Source organism: Muscardinus avellanarius, assembly GCF_963383645.1.
Source record: "Muscardinus avellanarius genome assembly, chromosome: 1".
Classification (NCBI taxonomy): domain Eukaryota; kingdom Metazoa; phylum Chordata; class Mammalia; order Rodentia; family Gliridae; genus Muscardinus; species Muscardinus avellanarius.
The window spans coordinates 123,421,169-123,446,136 of NC_137786.1; the positions used below are offsets into that span (position 1 = coordinate 123,421,169).

A 24,968-nucleotide genomic window follows, 5' to 3' on the forward strand; every position below is an offset into this window, starting at 1 on the left:
CTCCTTTTGTGTGTGTGTGTGTGCATGTGCGTGCATGTGTACATATGTGTATGTGTATGCTACCACACCCGGTCCCAGGCCCTTTTTTTTTTTTTTTTTTGGTGGTACTGGGAATGGAACCCAGTTCATTCTACCTCCGAGCTACACCAATAGCCTTATTTTTTAGTCCTTTTTATGTTTGAAACAGGTCTCACTGAGTAGTAGCTGGGGTTGTTCAAGAACTGAGATCCTCTGGTCTCTGCCTCCTGAATGCTGGGATTACAAACATGTGCCACCATGCCCAGTGGTCCCAGGCCTCTTTAAATGTTTATATTTTTATATGTTTATTGGTGCATCGTAATTATATGTCATATTAAGGTACAGAGTGATAGGGACATATATGCACACAACTCCCTTCAGGGCCTACCCTCTCTCTCCCCTTCCCTGTACATGTCTTTGGGATTGAAATTGGTAATTTAATATAATGAAGCATTATTTCAACTATTAGATTATTCACATCTGTAGCTCCCCTAAACCCTCTCCATCACTCCATTGAAGTCTCTGCTCTTCTATCTGGTGTTAATTTCTATCTACTTTCCACATATTCGAGGGAAAACAACCATCTTGTTTTTGAGGCTGTCTAATCTCCCTTAGCATAATATTCTAGAGTTCCATTTTATACTGAAACAGGGTCTCCCTAGGTTACTGAGGCTCTTGCTAAGTTGCCGGGACTGGCCTCCAACCTGCAATCCTCCTGTCTCATGCTCTTAACTACAGCATTATAAAGAGCCCGTCTGCTAGAGGGAATCCCAGTCTCCACCTGTTTTTGCCTCTATTTGCACATACTTGCTGCCTCTGCTTGGGCATCCAAACCAAGTCCCTGACATAACTAGCAATCTAGTCCTCAGAGAACACACAGGTTGTGTGTTACCAGCACAAAAGGACACTCAGGTTGTGGGAGGCACTACAGGTAAGTAGATACAGGAGACCCCTCTCCACCTCCAGTGTGGGTCCCTGCAGCCAGAGCAGCTGAGCCCACTCAACCCGCCCCTCCCCGTACATGGCAGCCCTGTGTTCTGTCTGGTTTATTTTAGGCATTCCTGACCAGGTGCTCTGAGTCAAAGGGCTTAGTTTTAAATAACTGGATTCCTCTGATGACTGCCTTCTTTGGAAGGGAAGGGCATGAAGGAAGGATGAGCCCAGCGGGTTAGGGGTGCAGCAGGCTGGGTTGGTAAAGGAAGGGAAGGCTGGAGACAGGAGGGCCTGTCACTTCCAGCATGACCACAGGCAGATGCATGACTTCTCTACTCTGGGCCTCAGTTTCCTTGTCTATAAAGAAGAGCACTGGACTGGATCATCGCAAACTGGGCATGGTGGCACACGCCTATAATCCCTGGGAGGCGGAGACAGGAGGATTGCAGGTTAGAGACTAGTGTCAGCACCTTAGCAAGGACCTCAGCTATTCAGTGAGACTCCATTTCTAAATAAAAAAATAAAATAAAGCCGGGTGTGGTGGCAAACACTTGTAATCCCAGCATTTGGAAGGCTGAGAAAGGAGGATCGCTGTTCAAGGACAGCCTCAGCTACTTAGTGAGGCCCTTTTCAACTCAGTGAGACTGTTTCAAAATAAAAAATAAAAAAATAAAAAATCACGGGTAGAATGCCCCTGGGTTCCGTCCCCAGTACTGCAATCAATCAATCAATCAATTAATAAATAAAATCAAGCTGGAGGTGTATCTCAGAGGTACAATGCCCCTGGGTTCTGTCCTCAGTACCACAAAAACAAATGAACAAACAAACAAAAAGAAAAAATACCCAGTGCATCTGTCCCCCATGTCTGTGTTCCGTGCCTCTGTTGACAGATGACAAGCTTCCTAGGGAAAAGCATCCCTTGCAAAGTACAGATTAAGCAGATTAAGCACCTCGATCTGAGCTGCCAGGAGAGGCCGCCTTGCGAGCCAGCAACCCTGAACTCTGTGTCCAGAGAGCTAGGTTCAAGTTTTGCTTCTGATGCAAAATCAGCGCTTGAAGGAATAAAACCTCAATTTTCTTACCTCTTTAAAAGGGGCTGGTAAAGCCTCAAAGGATTTCATGAGAAGCACATGGCCCAACTGCAGAGCTTTTTAAAGTTTTAAAACATTGTATTAAAAAAGAAAATGTGAGCCAGGCATAGTGGTGCACTCTTGTAATCCCAGCATTTGGGAGGCTAAGATAGAAGGATCACGGTTCACAGACAGCCTCAGCTACTTAGTGAGTTCCTTTGCAACTCAGTGAGAACCTGTTTGTTTTGTTTTGTTTTGTTTTGTTTGTTTTTAAAAAAAGACAGGAGCAGGCGTGGTGGTGCATGCTTGTAATCCCAGCATTTGGGAGGCTGAGACAGGAGGATCGCGGTTCATGGCCAGCCTCAGCTACTTAGTGAGGCCCTCTGCAACTCAGTGAGACCCTGTTTCAAAATAAAGAATAAAAAGTGGGCTGGGGTGTGGCTCAGAGGTAAAGTGCCCCTGGGTTCCATCCCCAGTGCCACACACACCTAAAAGTAAATGTGCCGGGCAGTTCCTCAAAAAGTTAGACATAAGATTACCATATGATCCAGCAATTTTACTTCTAGGTCCATACTTCCAAAAACTGAAAGCAGGGACTCAAAAAGCCTTTTGTGTTCACAGCAGCACCATTCAAAAAAAAAAAGAAGGCAACCCAAGTGTTCATTTGAGGAACAAATACATAAACAAATGTGATATATACATACAATAAAAATTATTGGACCATAAAAAGGAATGACATCCTGACACATACTATAACACGGGTAAACCTTGAGAACGACGTGTGAAGTGAGTCAGACACACAAAGACAAATACTGCACAAATCCACTCACTGCCAGGCATTTAGAAGAGGCAAAGCCACAGAGACAACCGAGGGAAATGGAAGGAGGAGTTACTGTTTGAGGGATGCCAAGCTTCTATTTGAGATAGTGGAAAAGTTCTGGAAGTGGTGTTAGTTGGGCAAGACTGGAGAGATTTAGTAAACTGAGTAGTACACTTAAAAATGGTTAAAACAGTAAATTTATGTTGGGTGTATTTTATTATATTTATGATATATATATATCCATTAAAACATGAACACACACTTTTAAGTTTTTATTTTTTTGGTGGTACTGGGGTTCCTGGAAACGCTTCTACCTCCGGGCTACACTCCCAGACCTATTTTATATTTTTTATGTGGAAACAGGGTCTCTTAAGCCAGCGTGGCTGGCTTCGAACCTGAGTGATCCTCCTGTCTCCGCCTCCCAAGCGTGGGGATTACAAGCGTGTGCCACTATGCCGGGCTCGAACACACACTTTTTAAGATTTAGTTCAAACTTCTAGAGTTGCACGTATTGGCAAAACCCGGGAATGAGAGACCAGCCTTCTCTTGTTAAGTGAGACATGATGAGGAAGTTCCTTTTCTTACTCTGTTAAATGAAGAGGGCTGCAGCCTTCACCCCTTTTATTTTCACGCGTGATCCCTCAGAGAACAGGGTCAGAAGTATGTCCGGCTGCAGCCAAGTGGTGGCACATGCAGGGTGCCTGTGTGACTCAGTCCTGGGGTTCAGTCCATTCTTAGGATTAGCTTAGACTCCCTCTTTCTCTGGTCCTGTCCAGCCCTGTGTTTGGGAATTAAGACAAAAGGAGGGCTTTTTGATCGCATCAACCTTTCCACAGCAGATTGGAGCCAGCCAAGACCACATCTACCTGCTGAAGGATGGTGCCTCCCTCAAGCTCTACTCCAAGCCAACTGTATGCAGATTAGTACAAGGCATAAGCCAGTTTCTGCGGATGAGAAAGCTTTGGGGAGTAGACAGCTGGGTATAAAGAAGGCAAATGGGCAGGTAGAGCAGACATTGAGCCATGTGTTGCAGTTGGCTGTTTCAATAGTCCAGTCCCCACGCGGATCTGGACAGAGTTCTGCGGAGGGGCTGAAGAGGGCAGGAGGAGGGCTTGGAGAGCTAAATTCGGGCTAGAAGGGCAAGCAGCTCTGAGCTTTGGGGTGGAGAGTAAAGCCCTGGGGGGAGGAGAGACTCGATTTTACAGAGCATCTGTACTCCCCCGCGTAAGCGGGTAAACTGAGTCCCAGAGAGGCCAAACGCATTGGCCCCGCTTGACTGAGGGGGAGAAATGGGGTGCCCTTGGCCCGCGGATGGCGGGCTCTCGGCACACGGATGACAGGCGAGCACGGGCTCAGATCGGGGAGCCCGCGCCTCCCAGACAGCGGAGCGGGTCAGAGCCATCTGCTTCGGGCCCTCGGCCCCGGCTCGCGGGTGGGGGCCGCCAGGGATCGCGCCTCGCGCGGCGCTCGCCACCGGGGTGCCGCGGGGCGGGGCGGGGAGAGCGAGCGGCCGCCTAGCCCAGCCCCGCGGATGACAGGAGCCGGGGAGCCGAGGAGGGAGGAGCCGCCGCGCCGGGCTGAGGAGCCGCGAGAGCGGGCGCGGAGTGCGGGCGGCGGGGAGCGCGCTGAGCGGGGGAGAGGCGCTGCCGCACGGCCGGCCACAGGACCGTCTCCCCGGAGAATAGGGCCTCTTTATGGCATGTGGCTGGTAACTTTCCTCCTGCTCCTGGACTCTTTACACAAAGGTGAGACCCGCGCGGGCGGCGGGGCGGCGGGGCGGCCGGCGTGGGGCTGGGTGCCGCGGGTGCCAGGGGCCCGGGGGCCCGACCCCGGTGCCCGGCGCGGCTGGACGCGGCCAGGTGGGACGCGCGCCCGCCGAGGGCCGGCCGAGAGTCCGCCGGACCGCGCCGGCCACCGCGCCTGCCGTGCGGGGCGCGCCCGAGGGGGTGGCGACGGAGGCGCCCCTCGCCGCTCGCTGCCCTGGACCCCTCCCCCAGCCCCTTTCCCGCTTCCTGCGGCTCGCGGGCGCCGGGACCTCGGGGTGCCCCCCGAGTGGCGATCCGCCGGCCCGGACTTCACCCAGGAGTATCTTTTCATTCGGGCCTCGGACTCGGCTGCGGGTCTGACTCCTTCCCACTGGCGTGCGCCCCTCGCGCCCCGGACCCCCGCCCCGGCGTGAATGGGGGCGCACCGCATGGCGCTTCTCCACGCCTTGGCTGGAGGCAGGGCAGTGATGGCTGGGGGTTCCCAGAGCTGAAGTCCTTCGGATATTAAGTTTGTTCTCCAAATCCAGGGGTCGCGTTCCCCCAGCCCTCCCCCACCCCCCTGCCCCAGGCGCTGGCCCTGGCTTCGCGGCGCCGCGGTGGCCACTTCGGGCAGCGCGCCCCAGCGAGATTCTCCGCTTTCCACACCTGGCCTGCTGGACCTGGGGACAAGTGTTCGGGCTGGGGGGGCGTGTCCCTCTCCCTGGAGAAAAAGGGTTGCTAGGGGTGGGCCCAGGTGTCCGGCATGTCCAGACCTGCTGCTCCGGCGCTGCGCACCTGATCCGCGAGGTAGCAGGGACAGAGGGCTTGGAAAGAGGCAGAAATCTCCAACAGAAGCCACCTGGGCACCGAGTCGGGACGTGGCCAGCTCCGGCGGCCCGGCTTCCAGGCTGAAGCAGAGGACGTGCCCTGGGCGCGCAGATGGCGGGAGATGAGGCGGCCGAACTCTGCGCCCTTGCGCGTCAGAGCGCTCACCGCTTGGAGAAGCTCGGCTTTACCTGCTCAGCCCTCTAACTTTTCTCCTTGGCGCCCTGCGGGCGGCTTCTGCCCCTACCCCCTTCGACCTGGCAGTTGTCCTGGCTGAGGGTCAACTTTTGACCCCTAGGCGACGAGGGAGGGCAGTCTAGGGCTAGCGTCCCTGGAGGGGAGCAGTCTTTCTCTGCGGAAACCCCAGTGGAGCCGGCAACCCCAGCCCACCCTGATATCGGTGGCCCAGGGGAGGAGGGTAACCTCATCTGGATATACCGCAGGGTCAAAGCCAGAGTGATGACTAAGACTGTTGGGGTATGCTAGGGGATCCAGAGCCGGGCACCCAGTAGCCTCTGGTGGACAAAGTATCCGGCCACTGGATAACTCGGCCAGACTGGTCCGGGTTGCTTAACCTCTTGCCCAGCACATCTTACCCCACCATCTACCTGGTGCAGCAAGAAGCCTGTCTCTGGTTCAGGCCCCGCCCCCCACACCCCAGTTTCCCTCTCCTCTGGCTCTTCCTGCCTCCCTCCGCCCCTACAGGCTGGTTTGGCTCACAGCTTTAATTACATTAATATTAAAAATACATAAGGTAAGGCGCAGCTTTCTCTCTCTGTGTGTGTAGCTCTCTCTCCACCCCCCACCCCTTCCCCATTTTGTCAGGCGAGAAAGCGCAGGCCAGAGCTGCTGTCACATTCTTGCCTAGCTTTGTCCCCAGCGCCCACCCTCCTGGGGACCTCTCCTGAGCGGCCCACTCCCCAGCAGTGGAGGCCCCTCCACAGACACCTGAAGGATGTGGCCCTCCCCCTCCCATGAGCCCATCGTTAATAATGAAGCTCTAGTTATTTGATAGGGAGGGAGCAGATGGGGGTGGGGGTGGGGGTGGGGTGGGGGTGGAGAAAGGCCCGGGAGGCCACAGGATAGCCAGCTGTAAGGGCGGAATGCTTTGCAACTCCAGAGGGAAGTTGCCACTGGCCACGGGCATGTGGGTAGGCAAGAGATGCCAGGTATGGTGGTCCTGGGTGGCCTGTGGGCTGCAGAGCCCCAGTGCCCCTGAGATCCAGAGACTCTGGTGTCTGTGCTGGGTGCCAGGGAACCTCGCCAAACAGGCCTTTCTTTTTCTTGGTGCCTTGAGTCTTAGGTGCCAGGCGGGACCCCAGGGCCCGGTCTGCTTGGGGTGGCATGGTAGGCAGGCGGCCGAGGCGGCTTGGGGAGGATGTGCTGTGGGAAAGCAAGAAAGATGGGGTTCGTTGTATTTTTTTCTCTCCCGTTGCCAGTCACCCCCGCGGCACCAAGGAAAATGTAAATGCAAATGTTCAAGCCTGTTACAGAAAACAATATCCTCTTGCAATAATTTGTACGTCCATCTGTGAGGAGCGGGAGGAGGCAGGGAGAACGAGAAGAAGCAGGATGAGATGGAGCGTCTTCTGGATGGAATTAAGCAGTTATTGAATGTGTTTTAAGCTGCTGTTATTCCCTTCTCTCAAAATGCCTTTTTTTTCCCCCTTTTTGATGAAACCTGAGGCCAGCCTGATTCTCCATAACTAAACCAGGAAGGTATTTTTAAATAATCAGTTATGGAGTCTCTGATAACTGACTTATTATTGCCCAAACAAGCCCAGGTTGGGCAGCTGGAGGAGCTCCGGCAAGGCTCTCTCCGTTACATCCAGCGTGCCAGCCTCCGTGTTGCCTGCATTTGCATTTTTACTGTGTAAAAGAACAAGCTTCCCCGGCACTAAAATTCCTGTTTTCTAAAAGCCAAAATAATGGGTTACATTGATTTTTTCATTTCCCACCCCAACCTCTCAGATGGGGACTCATGGTTCTTCTCTCTGGAGAAGACCAAATTAAAAGCCTTTGTCAGGCCATTAGGAAAATCTCTAACATTCTGTTCAGTGTCTAATTAAAAGGGGGGGGGAGGTTCTGGAGGGATGTGTTTTTAAAAATCTCAAAGCAGCACACACAACTTAAGGGAGGCAGGCAGAGGCCCAGAGACCACTGGGGAGGGGGCGGTTGGCAGAGGGGCCTGGCCGCTAGAATGACATGAACGAGAATGGGATTGTCATGATGCCCGACAAACCTTTCTGATGCTGTGTTTTTCTGAGCATCAAAGCTAGCTGCCTTTAATATATTTCTGCTGCAGAATGAGGGGCTCAATTAAAAACAAAAAGCAAGGAAGCAGTTGACCAGAGGCAGAGACGAAGCTGAGCAGAGGTGGTGGACCAGCTGGAGAGGCTCAGTTTTCTCAGCATCAGGGAGGAGGTGGGCAGACGAATGGGGTTTGGCTGAGTGATGGCCCCTGAAAGAAGCAGGCAGGCAAGAAGCTCACAGACATAAGGCGAGGGTCTGCTCCGAACACCTCATGGGCAGGGTGCCTTGGAAAGAGGGGTACACATCTCCAGCTCTCTGTACCTTCTCCCTGTCTTTAAGAATTCCATCTTGTGACTGATTGGTGTCCCCACTCTGGCTGGTGAAGGATGATTTGATTTGTGGATGTTCCGAAGACATTTGGTGGGTAGTGCAGGTCCCAGGCTGGGAGGATCTCCCCTCCCACGTGATCTTAGAGCAAGTGTTTCTGGGGACACTTGAAGTAGTTGCAAAGGGATGCCCTCAGTTCCTTGAAGTGCTTTTTGAACCCTTAGGCCAGGGGATTCTAGCTGGGACCCAGGTGTCTGAATAGGGTGAGCTATGGGCAGCAGAGATTGTAGTGTACTACAACCCCAAGGGCAGGCCTCACATTTGCATATGGTTTGTATATAGATTTGCATGCTCACCCAGCTAGGCCCAGAGCTTGCCATCTGTGAGAGGCATCCAGATCTTAGCTCCAGTAGCCCCTGGGCCAAGACTTTCTTCTTGGATGCAGTGGGGGTGGGAGGGAGTGGGAGAAGGCCTGGCATCTCTGGTATACTTCTTCTTCTTGCTTCTGTGGTTTAGGCCTGTAGGGGCTGAGCACTGAGTCTGCTTTCTGGCAGGGAAGCCCTGCAGCTCCCACCTCCTGGGCCCAGGAATACACAGAAGCACTGGGACCATCAGGGTAGCACCGTGGCAATGGCAGAGCACACCACGGTGTACATTGTTCCTTTTATGCTGTGGGATGCCAGCTCTAGGAATTCACGGCCAACTTTAGTCTTCTGCTGAGTGTGACCCAGAGGAGGGAGCTGCACACCTAGGGCTACGGTCAGGAGGTGGTGAGACAGATGCTGGGGGAGAGGATGGGGCTTGGCTGTGAGGGGCAATGCTCTTTCACCATCAAGCTTTTCAACATCCAGCTTGGGAGAGGATCATGGCTTCCAAGAGATTGGAATAAGCACACAGCTTCTGACTACCACTGTTAGTACAGCAAGGGCCTGTAGGTGGTTCTGGCGGGGGTGGGGAAGGGCACGGCGGAAGGGGGTAGAGTTCGGAGTGATGCTCCAGGGCTGGGACACCCACAGTGGGAGCTCATCTGCACTGCTGGGGCCGTGGGCACACCTTACCCTCGAAGGTGCAGCGCCAGGGCCTTCTAGGGTATTTTTCTGCAATTCTGTGAATCCAAGAGGACCCTGGTCTGCCAGACCCCACAGAGTACATGCTTTAAAGGAGGTCATGTGGGGCTCTAAGGGAATAGGAGGAGCCTCTGGGATGGATGGAGGTAGTGGGGAAGAGCCAGTGAGCAGAGTACCCCCTTACCTAGTCAAATTATTTCAACCAGGCCTTTTATCCATTTTATATAGTGAAGTGTAAATGAATAAAGAAGATGGGAACCTACTAGTGTGGTAAGACTCTGGAATCAAAGCAGAACTTTCACTCACATCCTGGCTCTGTTTCTCCTGAACATGTGGTTTTGGGGATCTCTGAGCCTCCCTTTCTTCAGTGTGAAATGGGATTAAAGGAGATAATATGTATAATATTACCAGAGTGGAGCTGGTGGTCATTGAGCATCAGCCCTGAACAGATCAGCATATCTGCCTGCCCGATGCCTTGAGCAGTTGTATTAACTGGTCACATTTTTGGCCAGGCCAACTGGCCTGGTCTCTGTAATAACCAGCAAGTGGAGGCCAGGGCAGGGACATGGGCTCCTTCTGTCTCTCACCTAACCGAGTAACTCCTCGGCACCTCACTGAGGTCCTGGGGGCACGTGGGTGTCCCTGGGAGTTCAGTGCCCTCCCTTGTGATGCTCATGGCTGGTAGCAGTGGCAATGGGGAGGGTGGAGGCTGATCCAGACCTGGACTTGAGGATGAGGTAGAGGCTGGTCTCCTACCTGCCAGGGAAGGTGGGTGGGTTGGTATATCTCTGTTGCTCCAGAGAGAGTAAGAGTAAGAATGACTCTGAATTTAACAAAGTGCTGGTTAGTGGTCCTCAAGGGCAAGCCTGTAAGTGGGCTGGCTGAGATCTTCTTGCTGTTTCCCAGGTAGTTCAGTGTATGGAGAATACCCTCCCATCCCATGAACTCGAGGTGTGTGTGTGGAGAAGATCCCTGGACCACTCCTTTCTCCATGACCCAGCCTGCATTGAGACTCAGAGGTCAAGCGCCGCCCACAGCAGGCTGTGGCCTGTGGGTTCTGCATGTGTGGGGAGGAGGTGGGCACTCAGCCTGTGCACCCTGTCCAGCAGATGTGTGACCAGCACTGCTGTGGTGTGAGCAGCCTTTGCCCTGGGGGCTGCCCACTGTGCCCTCCAGCTGCCACTCACTCCCCTCCCCCGCTCAGCAGACACCTGCCCCTCCTCCTGCCCTTGCTCCACATGGCATTGGCACTGACAGTTTCCAAGGTCACCATCTTCATTAAGAACAGTTATTCAAATGCTAGTTGCATATTCATTAAACTGGTTCTAAAGAGATGCGCACAGGGCGTGCCTGTGTGTGTGTCTTGGGAAGAAAATCATCCTAGAATGGACCTAGAAAACAAGGCTTAGCCTACCTAACCCAGGCAAGTTGCTGGGGGGGTTTGCTGTACACCTCTATTTCCTAATCTGTAAAATGGGCAAAATAACCAGCCTCTGCTGTCCCACAGGTTGGCTGTCATTGCATGTGTGTAAGAACGAGGACATAAAATGACAGTCCATGTGACAGTGCTTGATACCCTAAGTGAGGCTACATGTAACACACACATGTAAAAACACCAGTAAGCTGGTTTTCACCTTATAAAATGCTCTACTGCAATTCGAGGTCTAATTACTGTCATTTCATCACGCAGGCCTGACGGAGGCCTCACAGCTGCCTGTGGCTGCCCCTCTCGGGCCCCACACAGGGAGAATTGCCCTAGCTTCTGCCTTTTCTCCTTGTGGGGAACAGCTGATGAGGCATGCCAGGCCAGCCACAGTCCCTGCAGCAAGCTCGCCAGGCTCCCTAGGGCCCACACAGGTGGGAGTGGGTCAGAGCCCACCTCTGCGCCCTCCCCACTCCCTCCCAGGACCTTAGATGCAGGTGGATGCTGTGCCCCCACCCCCGGGGAGCAGTTTCCCCGCAGGGTGTCTGCAGTGTGTTGTGTGAGAAGCAGTCAGTATAGGGTCCCATCACAGTGGTCTCCTTTCAGGCTGTGGCAAATACTGGGACCTCTCTCTGGGACCCATGGCAAATACTATGGACCTCGCTAGATCAAGGGCCATAGACATCCTCTCTTAGAGCTGCAAGGTATGGGGAATGTGGGAGGTCCAGGTGACCGCTGTGGGTGAGCCTTCCAGGGCCAGAAGCACCTGAAGGACGTGGATGCCTGGGCCCTCTGCAGCTTCCCTATAGGCTCCTTTCTTGGCTCCTGCACTCCAGCCTAGACTCTCCTTGCCAGACTCATTCCTGACCTCGTTCTTAGAATGAGCCACACCCTGTCCTAATCCTGTGCCTCCACACTCTGGTCCAAGCTTCACCTTTGGACCACGCAGGTCAAGGTGAGGCCACCACTCGGCACCGGCCAGCCCCTTATGGGTCTTCCTCCAGACTTACAGCGCCTGGCGCCTCCCAGCCTCCGTTGCTGGTTTTCTTTCTGTTTTTCTTTTCTTTTCTTTTTTCTTCTTTTCTTTTTCTTCAGTACTGGGGATGGAACCCAGGAGCATTCTACCTCTGAGCTATACCCCCCAGCCCTATTTTATTCTTTATTTTGAAACAGGATCTCACTAAGTTGCTGAGGGACTCACTAGCTGAGGCTGTCCTCAAACCCAGCCTCACAAGTACTGGGATTACAAGTGTGTGCCATCACTCTTGGCCTTGGTGCAACTTTACTCTTCCTTCCTTCCTTCCTTTCTTTCTTTCTTTCTTCCTTTCTTCCTTTCTTTCTTTCTTTGTGGTGCCCAGGATGGAACCCAGGGGCATTTTACCTCCAACCTACACGCTCAGCCCAATTTTTTAGTCTTTTAATTTTTGAAACAGGGTCTCACTGAGTTGCTAAGGGCCTTGCTAAGTAGCTGAGGCTGTCCACGAACCACGATCTTCTGGTCTCGGCCTCCTGAATGGGCTAGTTTTCTGACAGTGAGGTAGGCAGAACAGAGGGAGCTAAGGAGACCTCACTCAGGCCCCAGTCTGGGCACAGCTCACTGTGTTCATGGGCTAAGTGGCACCACTTCTCTCTGAACAGAGAAGATTGGACAAAATAATTTCTTAAGTCCCTCAAGCGTTAACAATCTAAACCTAGGATTCTCTAGGGACAACTGTGCTGTCTGAGCCAACTCCCTAGAAAGAACTGTGGCCATTGGGGCCTTCCTTGGATCAGCTCTGTCTAGAGCGGACTGGAAGATTAAAGAGTGTGTCGGGTTGTCAGCTGTTGCTCATAACTTCTCCTGGAGCTGATGGCGGAGGGGCCTTGCGAGTTGAAGGATAGCCGCGTATTTGCTGGATGTCATAGATTTCAGGTTACTGGTACAGGAGCTATGTTTGTGCTAAGCATCTTAAAATTAAAACCTCAAACCAGCCCTGTGTCTGAGAAGAGTTTCCCTGGGGCTGGGAATGGGGCGGAGGGCTTTGGTAATCTTGATTGCTGTGGTAGGAGGAAGCATCGAATGCTTGGGACAGTCCCAAGGAGTGTGTGTGTGTGTGTGTGTGTGTGTGTGTGTGTGTGTTACTGGGGATTGAGCCCAGGGGCATTCTACCTCCAAGCTACACCCCCAGCCCGATTTTTTATGCTTTATTTTGAAACAGGGTTTCACTAAGTTGCGGAGGGCCTCAGTAAGTAGCTGAGGCTGGCCAAGAACCAGGATCCTCCTTGTCTCAGCCTCTCAAGTACTGGAATTACAAGCGTGTGCCACCACGCCCAACTAGTCCCAAGTAATTTTGACTTGTCATACCCCAAATTGCTTTCTGCATTTGAAAACCTCCTGCAGTGCTACCTGCCTGGAGGTAGCCTGAATATAGCCCACAATGTAGCTGAGAATGCAGCCTGAGGGAGGGAGGATGGGTTTGGAACTAGGCTGTATGCTACTGTCTGGGCCACGCATAACACTGGCCTTCTTATCTGAAAAATGGAGTCTTAAGCAGTAGCTCCCTTCAAGGGTTGTTATGAGAATTAAATGAGTAATAATGCAAAAAAGAAGTCTTTTCATGGTTGTTTAGCACAACATAAATGCTAAAAGTAAAGTGCGTGGTACTGATGGTGGGGAAGGTCGTGGTGGCTCAGGTGTGCCTGGCTTGGGAAAGCCACAGGCAGGAGGCTCAGGATCTGGTCCCTGCTGCACATCTTGTCCAGGGACAACACCAGCTTGATTGCTTGGCAAATGCTCCAGCGCTGTCTGGGAGACTCAGCCTTCGCCTCCCCAGGGTCTGGACTCAGTCTGTCTCTAAGGTGTGAGACACCACACGCATGGGTTCCCTGCATCTCGCTGGTCCTCACTTGGGTTTTGAGTGGACTGCGTTGGTGAGCCGAGGCCTCGCTTCTATATCCTCTCGGGACCCAATTTTTCCAGTTCGGGGATGAGAACAATTAGAATAGAGGCTCATAATATGTCTCACAAAGAAACCTTGGTGTGCAAGTGCAGTGAAGTTTCAACCTTGCAGATTAACCCAGACACCTCCCTGGCCCACACCTGTAAAGAGCTCTGCCCCAGGCCCTGAGCAGCAGCGTCGGGTTGTGATTGCAGCACTCGGTCCTCAGTGATCATACCGCCATCAGCTTGTTAACCTGGTCACCAAATTCAGTGAATTAATATGGTAATATGGTGGGAGAGAATTGACAGCCAAGCCCATGAGAACTGTCTGGTGAGGAAGGTGACCCAGAAGTCAGTTGAGAGCACCCACTTTTTCTATGGGCTGGTACTCTGAGTGTCGACAGAGGGTACCTGGCTCAGAAATAGCGTTTTTGGCCACGTGGCATACTTGGGGATCCTGCCATCAAAGGCTCTGCAGTTTTAACAAGCTCCTGGGTGATTCCTGTGCATATTAATGTTCCAGCACTAGTGTCTTAAGTTGTCATTATTATCATGCTAGGTGAGCAGTTAATATTTATTGCGCAAGGATTCATTTACCCCCACAAATGCTTACCACCCGCCTGCTATAAGGTTAATACCCACAATAAGGCCAAAGATGCTTGAGTGGTGCCAGGCACTCACACTCACCAGTCTTTGGTGTAGATCTTGTCACCTCTGTTTTATTTTTAATTTAATTAATTAATTAATTTATTTCATGGTGTTGGAGATTCAAACCTAGGGGAATTCTATCTCCAAGATACACCCCCTCCAGCCCTGTTTTTATGTGTGTGGTACTGGGGTTTGAACCTAGAAGCATTTTGCCTCTGAGTTATACCCCCAGTCCTTTATTTTGAAACATGGTCTCGCTAAGTTGATGAGAGTCTTGATAAGTTGCCCAGGCTGGCCTTAAACCTGTGATCCTCCTGTCTCAGCCTCCCAAGGACTGTAATTACAGGTGTGTGCCACCATGCCGGGCTATCACCTCGGCTTTATAGCTAGAGAGGTCAAGGCACAGAGAGGCGAGGTCATCTTGCCTGAGATTGCACACATTGTTGGTAAATAACAGATTAGGGGTCCTAACCCAGGAAACCTGGCACCAAAGTCTGGGCTTTTACCCACTGTGCCAAGGATCCAGGGTGTATAGTGATGACTAGGACAGTTACTGCCCGCAGGGAGCTCACAGCCCTGCAGGGAAGACAGCTGCTCGCTCCCCTGCCCTTGCTCTGCCCCCATGCCCACTCACTGTGCTCTGGCCAGCATGCCCTCAAAGGGTCTCGCTGCAGGTCCCACGCTGGCAGGAGCCGCTTGGTGGGCAGTCCCATGAATGAGAGGAGTACATGTCATAAGGGAAGAGAAAAAATGACTCCCCTCCCTGTGGAGGTGGCAAGTTGATGTGTTGTTGTGTACAGTAATGACAGACGAGGACATGGGGGCGACTTGATGAGCACCCCGAGGAAGCCACAGTTGGCCAGCTGCTCAGACTGTAGCCAGCACCCCCACCCCCGCCCAGGAGGGGCGGAAGCCCTCAGACACACATCACCCACACTAATCCTGAGGCCCAGATGGCAGAGGGCTGGCGAGTGCGCTGATGTGATGGGCATTCAGGTCTCGGTGGTGACCTTAGGGGCAGCCCAAAAGCCTGGCGGCGAGTTCTGGTTTAAAAATATTGCTGTGCTATTTCTACACCTCTAATCTCCCAGTGATGTGGAGCATGTTTTATGAAACACAGCATCGGGTGGTGCTCCATGTTAAATGGTGGAGAAGATTAAATGGGTTTAAGTCTGGACGTCTGTCACATGACACCCAAGCCCGTAACTTCCATTTTCTATTAAAAATCCATTCCCCCCTTTGACCAGAGGAAGCTTTGCTGTTGATAGAATGTTTCTTTCTTCATTTATGAAGTGTTTCCCCCTCTTTCTTTTTCTCCCTGAAAATTTGCCTGCTTCTGTCTGCAGAAGGAAGAAGGAACTGGGAGGAGTGGTGAGGATTTAAGGAGGAAGTGGGGTCTGCTCTCAGGGGATTTGCTTGCCAAATGGGGATGGCTTGAAGAAAAAGGTGGAGAAAGCTCATAAGGTCCCAGACTTGGAACTCTTCACTGCAATGGAAAAAAAAAAACCCTCAGTTTTTGTTTGTTTGTTTGTTTGTTTGTTTGTTTGTTTGGTGGTACTGAGGATGGAACCCTTCTATCTCCGGGCTACACTCCCAGACCTACTATATATATTTTAAATTTGTAAACAGGGTCTCTTAAGCCAGCAAGGCTGGCTTCGAACCTGCACGATCCTCCTGTCTCCGCCTCCAAAACATGGGGATTACAAGCATGCCCACCACGCCTGGCAAAACCTCAGTTTTAGTATCAGACAGGTCTCTGTTGAACGCTGGCTCATCTTTCTTTTTGAGCAGGATTTTTCTGTGTTGTCCAGGCTGATCTTGAACTCCTGGGCTCAAGTCATCCTCTTGCCTCAGCCTCCTGACAGCTGGACTGCAGGTGTCCACCATGCCCGGCTGGCTTCACCTCTTTCTAACAAGATGTTCTTGGAGAAGTTACTGGCTCTGTGAGCCTCTTTCTCCCCACTTGTGAAATAGAACAACAGATCCAAAAGAAAATGCCTTTGGTCCAAGTTCAGTATCTGGACACAGTTGCTACTGAGTGTTCATCTCCTTTCTTTCAAGGACTTGGTACCATTATCCAGGCCAATATACCTTCTGGGGAATAGATATCAAGCTAAAATGCAGTTAGAAGTAAAAACCAGAAGAACTTGAATAATCACAGTGGTCACTGTAGAGGAATCTCCAGCCACTTGCACCATGCCCTTCCAAACTTCACTGACCACTATGCTGAGCTGGTCTATCTTGCTGGATTGACCTCTGGATTTAGCTCTCCCAGTGCTCCAGCCTGGGCAGTTTCTGCAGGGTCCCACACACCATGGCCACTGGACGCTGTTGTCCAGGCTGGCCTTCCCAGGTGCTGCCTCCCCTGCCTACTCTCCTATCCACACCTCCCTTCCAGCTCAGTCAGCCACCCAGACCAAAGCTTTCTCTGGCTGCTGAGTAACTGACTCCCCCCACCCCGTCCCCGCCCAACCCCACTCGTGGCTCCTGCTGCCTGAATCAGTACTTTAACCTGCCTTCCAACTCTGCCCTGTGTTAGTGAAAAGCCCCCTTTCCTGTTTGCCAGCTCTTCTAAGAGATTCTGGAGGAGAACATTTCTCCTTTGTCTTCCATGGCTCCCACCATACCTAGAACCCTGCAGAGTAACTGGGCTTTTTGACCTATTTCCTAGAGGGAGCAATGTCTCTCCTGGTCTGTGGGTCAGAGAGGAGCTGAGTGGGGGAGTGGAAAAAGAAGCAGGAGTTGGCTGAGAGGAAGCAGGGAATGCAGAGGGTTTGAATTCTTCAAGGCCACAGGATGGAGCCTTGCCTGGTCATCTTCTGAATGTGCTTGACTCTGGACCCTTTGGGAAGAGCTTGTACCAGTCCCGCCTGGCCATATATCTTCAGTAGGGGAATGGAGCACTTTCAATCCTATTTCACCTGAGAGGCAGCCCTGAGAGGCAGGCAAGAGGTGTGGTGTACTCCCATCCACCTGCCCTGTCTGCAAACAAGGACACTGGGGCTCAGAAAGACCAAGTGGCCAGTGAGGGGTGAGCCCAGGATGGAGCTCTGACCAAGGTTCTGCTACACCTTACTCCCAGCTTACTTTCCAAGCTTACTGAGCATTGTCAGTTCTCTGAAATTTCCAGTAGGAGCCTATAAAGGAGAGGAAAGCCCCTTTACAGAGGCCAAGCAGACTCTACGAGGGCAGGTGAGGGTCAGACCCTTGCCCAGCCTTCAACTTGGCACACAGCAGAGACTTCAGATTCTTAGTGGTCAGTGCCTCAGTCTCCCCTTTGTGGATTTTCTCAGTCCTTTCTCTTGGCAGGTAGGGTGAAGATAAATTAATATTTATTTAAGGGCTCTGCATTCTGAGCCAGCAGGTGTCTTGACATTAGTGTAAAGTGCTCTTGTTTCACACCTGAAGCTGATGTTCTGTGGTGGCAGTGTGCTCTCCCAGCCATGAGCAGAAACAAATGGCTTGTCTGATCCTCCCCAGCTCCCCAAACTTGGAAGACGGCGGCTCACATCCTGGGGTGGGGAAATACAATCAGTCCTGACAGGTGGCTGGCCAGTCCCAATCCATTCATCAGTTAGAATCTACCCATTTATAGCTGGTGGGAACTTTGTGTCCTGGGCTCTAAAAAGACTGGATGCCCAGAAATGCAAGGAAGCTGCTGTCCCTGTGGGTGAAGCTGGGGGAGGGACTGTCCTGGGAGACGGCCGGGGAGAGTAGAGTAGGTGTCCAGCAAGGAGACCGCGTGCCTGGAGTGGGGTTGGGATGGATGCAGCAAAGGGTGGAGAACCAGTTACGTGGTTTGATTTGTCTTGACCTTAGTTATTCAATAGAGAATGGAACTATCTTCCAGCTTTGACAAGAGGCAGAGCCAACTTCTGTCCTGCTCCAGTACACACTGTACTACTTTGGATAATTCACTTGACTTCATGTAGGTGTGTGTGTGTATGTGTGTGTGTTTCTGGGGATGGAACCCAGGGGCATTCTACCTCTGAGCTATACCCCTAGTCCTATTTTATTTTTCATTTGGAAATGTTCTACGTTTCAGAGGCTGGCTATCAACTTCCTGTCTAGCCTCTCAAGGACTGGGATTACAGTGAGCACTACCACACCCGGCTTCAGAGTCTTAATTTTCTCATCTGTAAAATGGAAACAATAATAGTAATAACAACACCACCACTCAGGAAGTTATGGAGGCTAAATATAATAACTGTCTGGTAGAAGTATAATATTCTGAATGGGCCTGGCCCTGAGTTCTGGCCTGTAGTTAGTGGTGGTATCAGTGGTGACTATCATCATGACCTGAGGTATCGTCATGACGAAGCTACATAAGATGTATCCTTAAATATTTACTTACCCCCTTCCCAGGAGTCGGACGATTCCTGAATTCCTCCCTCCCTGGGATCTTTCTCGGTTTTCTAAGACCTTTTATCAGGCACCAGGTAGAGTCATTCTGTATCTTGATGTATTTTGTCTCCCTAAATCCATGGAGCTGCCATGGTGATGGTGTCTGATTAACTAGGCTGTCTCCGGAGGCACCCGGAACCCCAGAGTGATGTCCCAACTCACATAGCTAAGGATTGTCTGGAATGTTCAGAATCCTAAAGGGGCTGCTCTCTGGAGGAGAATGTGTGTGTGAGTATATATTAATCTTACTCTTGACCGGCTGAAAATGGAGTTGGTGGCTGGGTGTATTTGAAGAAGGCAAAGGTCCCCTTTTTATTATTGCAGTGGTCACACTACAGCCATACATTGCCTAGCAGTTAAGAAAGCAACTGTGGGGTCACATAGCCTCTGTCTGCACCCCAGGACCCTCATTACAAGGTTGGGTAAGTGGTTTCCATCTCTCAGTGCCTGATGACCTCATCTTTACACTGGGATAATAGTGGCACCTACCTCATATGGTTGTTGGGAAGATGAAACAAAGTCTTAAAAGTAAATAGCAATAGCATCCAGCACATGGAAGACGCTCAACAAATATGTATTGAATGGCAAGGAGGCCATTGAGAAGATAAGCGGGTTGTGGAGATGAGCAGGCTTCCTAAGCTTAGTGTGCTTCTTTGGGCAATGGGGTGATTTCAGGCTGGTGGGGGACACCTAGCCACTGGGAGCTGGCCATGTAGCAGGAGTTCCTGAGCATCCCACCCCCAGTGGACTTGCTCAGCCACCAGCCCTGTGACCATCACAAGCAAGGCGGAGTGAGGAGCCGGAGGGGGACAGCAAGCGACGCTGCCCCTTCCCCAAGGGGCTTTCAGCAGCTAAGGACACAGTGCCTGGTGGGGATGGAGAACATAGTCACTGCTAAGAGGACACCCCTACACTGTAGCTGGGAGCCTGTGAGCGTGTTTTCCGGCAGCCGCTAATGGCTTCATCACGGCTTTTTATGAGATGATGTGAATTGCTCTGGCCAATGAGGCTTAATGGCCTTCCTCAATGACCTGCCTGGTGTATTCTCCCCGGCAGCTGGGCTCAGAGTTAAGCCCAGAATATTAATATGGTCCGGATGTGGATCCTCCCCCTCCCTGTAAGGTTGTGGAAATTGAGGTCAAGTTGGGTCCCCTGTAATGTTCCTTAAACAAGCAGCAGTGCTTTGTCTGCTCCTTGGTCGTCCTGTGGGGACAGCGTGGCTCCCAGCTGGATACCTGGGACCAGGTCCTCCCTTCCTCTGGGTTCCCTCCCACTTGTCTGTAGGTGGCCTTTTTAAAGGACAGGCCCCTTGGTGAGAGGGAGGACCCCTAATTCCGACATCCAGGGCTGTTGGTGTGTGTGGAGCAGATCTGAATGTCCTTCCTGCCTGCAGCCTGTGGAGGTTCTCCTGTGTGGTGGAGGGATGGGATTGATTCAGCACGTCAGGGGTGGAAGAAATCTTTGCACTCTTCTCCATTCTCTCTGTGGCACTTGGCAAGTGAAGGAGCCCACAACCAGAGGGAGGAAGGGATTCTGAAGGCTGTGGGGCTGTGTCTCTCATTCCCCAAGCCCAGATCTCGCACCTGCTCCCTGCCCTGCACCGCCTTAAGGCAGGCAGGGGATTCTCTAAGGACCCTCAAGGCTCCCACATAGCCACCAAGGCTTCCCACAGCACCCCATCTTTCAGGCGAGCTTCCCATTCCTTTGTGGGCCATGGTTTTGAAACCTTTCACCTCTCCTCTGTGGTATGATAGAAAGAGCAATGAAATTCTTATTAGGAGCAATGGGTTCAAACTTCAGATCTGGAACTTAGCAGCATTTGGGTGAACAAACCACGTCATCTTTACTCTGAGGGGGGAGGAGAGTGATGTAAAGGAGAGATACCATCTCTTCTTGGGGCTGTGCAGATGAGCAGGGATAATGGATGGGAACCAGACAGCATACAGTAGGTACTCAGCAAATGTTTGTTTCTTCAAGCATTCTGGTGTCTCTCCTAATATATGGGTGATGTTGCAGATTGTCACTTTGAACCCTTTGCCATGACAGAGTTTGTGGCAGCCCCTCCCATGCACTCGCGGGGCATGGAGGATGAGTGGTTTATTGATTGATTTATCGATTGTGGTACTGGGGATTGAATCCTTAGAGGTATTCTACCTCTGAGCTACACACTCAGCCCTATTTTATTTTTAGTTTTGAAACCATCTCAGTAGGTTGATAAGAGTCTCACTACCTGCTGAGACTGTCCTTGAACCTGTGAGCCTCCTGTCTCAGCCTCCCAAGCACTGGGACTACAGGTTGAACACCACTGTGCCTGGCTCTGGGTGAGCTTTTCACCTTTCAACATTCCTGTGCTAGGCTGGGCACTTCTGTAAGGCAAGAACTGCGCCAGTCTATAAGGCATTCTGTGCCAATGCCTGCAACGTCGTCTAGCTCAGTGAGTGCTCTTAGAGAGGCTGGAGTAGCGTGGGTGCCTGAGCACTGGTCTCTGTGGCCTAGTAGGTTAAACAGCGCATCCTAACCTGTGTCTCCCCTTATCTACTCCACAGCCCATCTGGAAGATGTTGGCACCAGCCTCTACTTTGTAAATGACTCCTTGCAGCAGGTGATTTTCTCCAGCTCTGTGGGGGTGGTGGTGCCCTGCCCGGCTGCGGGCTCCCCCAGCGCGGCACTTCGATGGTACCTGGCCACGGGGGACGACATCTATGACGTGCCGCATATCCGGCATGTGCATGCCAACGGGACCCTGCAGCTCTACCCCTTCTCCCCATCCGCCTTCAATAGCTTCATCCACGACAATGACTACTTCTGCACCGCGGAGAATGCTGCTGGCAAGATCCGGAGCCCCAACATCCGCGTCAAAGCAGGTAAGGGGCGTGTATCCGCTGTGCACAGGCAGGCTTGGGAGAAGCTGATCCTTGGGGACAGGTTCTAGTTTTCTTGACTTAGTGTGACACCTTCCTAAGCCTCAGTTTCCTCATCTATGGACTTCAACATCACTTCATGTGATGGTTAAATGTGATAGTGTGCCTTCAAACTAAGTACCATGCTCACCTCAGTCCTGGGCTCCCAGAAAACACTGGCTGAGTTTCTATTCCCACATCTTTTTGTTGAAGAAAAAGAAGAAGAAGACATCTGCACATAACCATAAGATATAGCTGGATGGATTTTTGCAAGGCTCAACTAAGGCCTCAGATCCAGAAATCTCACCAGCATCTCAGAGCCTTTCCTCCTGCTTTTCTGGCCAGTGTTCCTCCAGCAGCGACTGCCATCCCGACTTTGGACAACCGAGATGCGTTGCTTGTTTGGGCTCTACATGTGGAATCATGTCGCATGCATTCTGTGGAATCTCTGGCTCAGGCTCTGGTCAGGGCTCTCACACTCACGGTGGGAGGCATCTCATCCTTGTGGCTGTCTACTCTTCCTTCGCATGACCAGCCCATAACTTGTCTGTCTCTCCCACTGTCGATGGGCCTGTGTGTATAGCACAGGCATTGATGTAAAATTCACCATGAAAAGCTTGGTGCAGTGAAGGGTTTGGGTCTTTGGAGGAGTTGATGGAGAAAAGAATTGAGGGTGTCTTGAGTGGTCTCTTTGGAGAAAACAGAGTCTCATTTTTGGGGTCAGGTGTACAGGAGAACAAATGGCTCAGATCAGCTGTTTTTAACCCAGGCACATGCTACACTGATGAGTCAGAATCACCTCGAATGACAATTGCACAGGAGTGTGGGGATGGTTTGCTCAGAGGGATGGGGGTGCTGTAGCTGGTCCATGCGGTGGCCCCGACTTGCTGCCCTCTCTCCTCCTGCTGCATTGGGAAGACTCAGGAGCATGGGCCCAGGGGAGGCAGTAGAACCTACAAGATGAGCTGCACGACTTCCCAGCCTTCTGTGTTAGGAGACCTGTGCACAAGGACAAGGTTCAAGTTTGTGGGAGCAGGTGGGGAGGGTAGGCAGGGATCCACTTCTCACTCATTTACCTGGGATCAACCATGAGCTCTGAGGATCTGAGCAACACTCTGCTTCCTCTCCTGGGCTCCCCAGGAATCTTTTCTTTAGGAGCAAATCCTGTCTGTGCGCTGTTTAGCTCCTAATGCAACAGAAAGTACTGAACTGGGAGCCCCGTGACCTGTACCCACCAGTTCTGGCCTCCACAGCCCAGGACCTGGTTGGCCAAGGGGAAGGGACATGCTCTTTTCTGTTGCATACTGTGGTTGGGTGGGGAAGCAGTATGTCCACAAAGAATTTCACAGTTCACAGTAAGTCCACAAAGCATTTCTTACAAATAAGGGGACCATGACAGAGGAAGAGATTAAGTGATTTGCTCAGAGATGTGAAGCCAGGTCACTGTAAAGGTGCCTTTGTTATGAAAGGTGGCACTACTAAAGTACTGTCCACCTGCCGGGCCTTTTACAGATGAAGAACTGGAAGCTCTGAAACTCAAACTCATCTATGTCCAGGACCCCATTTTGGCCAGAGTAGGAGGTGGGGCCTGCTTGGTTGATGCTCTTACAGTCACTTCTGCCATCACCCAGGCCCTCAGGCATGGTGTGGGCCACAGCCTGCCCTCCGCCTCCACCACTCAGCTGCACTCCAGGATGAGCTCCTCCATCCTGCACTGCCTGGGCTGTCTGTTCCACGAATGGAGGCAGAATGGCTGGTCACAACTCCAGATGGCCAGCTGGTGGTCCCTCCCTGTTCTCTACCTCTACCTCCTCTACTTCCCTCCTCCATTATCGCTTGGTACAGGGAAAGGGAAGAACCGAGGCCCAAGTGGGCTGGGGAGGGACGCCCCTTGGAAACACAAGCAATTAAGAGGCTCTCACTGATGCTAGAGAGGCTGCAGGTGCACAGCGGGGGCTGCCAGGGCCCTGAGTGTCGCCCCGGCAACCATGGCAAGGAGAAGAGATGGGCATGCTGCCCAGGTGCCTGTTGAGGGACAAGGTCGGGAGGCAGTGGGGCTCTGGACACTCCAGCTCTGCTTGGCAGAGAAGTGGGTGGAAGGATCCAGTGAGCCCCGGGAGAGGCAAAGCTGGGGAGGACAGGGCAGAGGTGGGATCCTGAGTCCCAGGCCCATGTCTGGGTCAGGCCATCTGCAGTTCTGGACTCAGGAGCAACTGCCTACCAAGCAGCCCTGGCAGTGAGGCAGGAGTGGATGCCAGGAAGGGATGGCTTTGACCGCTGTGGGGCCAAAGCTGGGGCTGAGTGTGCTGAGGGCCACAGGGCAGGAACTGGGGAAAGTCTCCTTGGAGGCTCCGCAGTTGAGATCTTAGAGACAGCGTTCACATCTCTAGGGTTTTGAGTTTTTGGAAACAACCAGTTTCAAACATCCTTTCCTGTTGTCAATCACACACTGCCAAGTCCTTCCAGAAAGTTTGATATCAGAACTACATTTCCAAGGATGCTTTTCACATCAGAGCAGCCCCAAAGTGTCATTAAGTCGTGGTGTCATGGATTTTATTCTGGAAAATTATTGATGCTGGGGTCAAAATGCATACATATTGGACCTAGGAATGACACAGGAAATTCAGGGGTGTGCTGCCACGCTTCCTGGTTCCAACATGCCCCTGTTGAAGAAGACCCTATAGGCTTCAGTGCTGCCCTGAAGGCTTTTCCATCCAATATGGTTCCCTAAAGCTCTCCACAGTGAGAAGGTTGGAACTTGGACTCTTGGCCTCTCAGAGCGATGTGGCTATTTCTGCTGGGAGTCGTGGTGGGGAGCAGGTTGGTGGAGATTTGCTCAGGCAGGAGTTGGGTCAGGTAGGAACGTGTGGGCTGGGTGAGCAGGAGGTGAGTGGGGGGGTAAAGAGGAGGAGGGGGCTCAGGGGTGCCTGGGGAGGTGACACACTCTTGACCTGGATCCTCCCTGCTCCCAATCTCGCTGCAGTTTTCAGGGAGCCATACACTGTCCGGGTGGAGGATCAAAGGTCAATGCGTGGAAATGTGGCCGTCTTCAAGTGCCTCATCCCTTCCTCGGTGCAGGAATACGTTAGCGTGGTGTCATGGGAGAAGGACACGGTTTCCATCATCCCAGGTAAGAAGTAATTGTGGCTCAGCGACCCAGCTGCCTGGGTGGGGCATGGCATCCATGCTGGTCCTCACGCTACAGGAGACCTTGAGATGGAATCTGGTGAGTGATTTGTTATTGTTTGGGTGATGCTTTGGAAAATCAGTTTCTTGGGTCTCTGACTTGTCCTTCTCCATGTGGGGCAGTGAAGACCCTCATGCTAGGGGCCTCTTCTGGGTGTGTGGTGGTCTGGCAGGCCCAGGGTGGGTCCTTGCTTCTGTCGACCTTTCCCTGAGAGGCAGCTGGCCGCTTCACCTGTGACAGATGGTGAGCGAGGCCAGATAAGGGAGTCGTTTGTGTCTGGTGTGTCCACACTGGATGGCTGGAGGAATGGGAGTGGGTCCTCAGAGGACCAGACCCCAGGATCATGCGCGCCGGACTTTTCTTTCCCCCTGAACTGGCCAAGACTTCATCGAATTCCTGGCCAGCTTCTCTCAGTGGCTGATTGGGAG

The 24,968-nt window shown here is 52.2% G+C and overlaps 1 protein-coding gene across 2 annotated transcripts in view; it reads left to right on the top strand.

Moving 5' to 3' along the window:
* Positions 1-4,372: 4,372 nt before the first annotated feature.
* The window catches only part of DSCAML1 (DS cell adhesion molecule like 1), a gene marked incomplete at both ends in the record, with an annotated part of 278,054 nt that continues 257,458 nt past the window's right edge, over positions 4,373-24,968 (top strand). For both annotated transcript variants that reach the window (XM_080709543.1, XM_080709544.1), the window contains 3 exons: positions 4,373-4,586; positions 21,000-21,317; positions 24,337-24,483. In XM_080709543.1, the coding sequence (XP_080565669.1) occupies positions 4,373-4,586; positions 21,000-21,317; positions 24,337-24,483 (679 nt within the window). The remainder of the gene's footprint in view (positions 4,587-20,999; positions 21,318-24,336; positions 24,484-24,968) is intronic.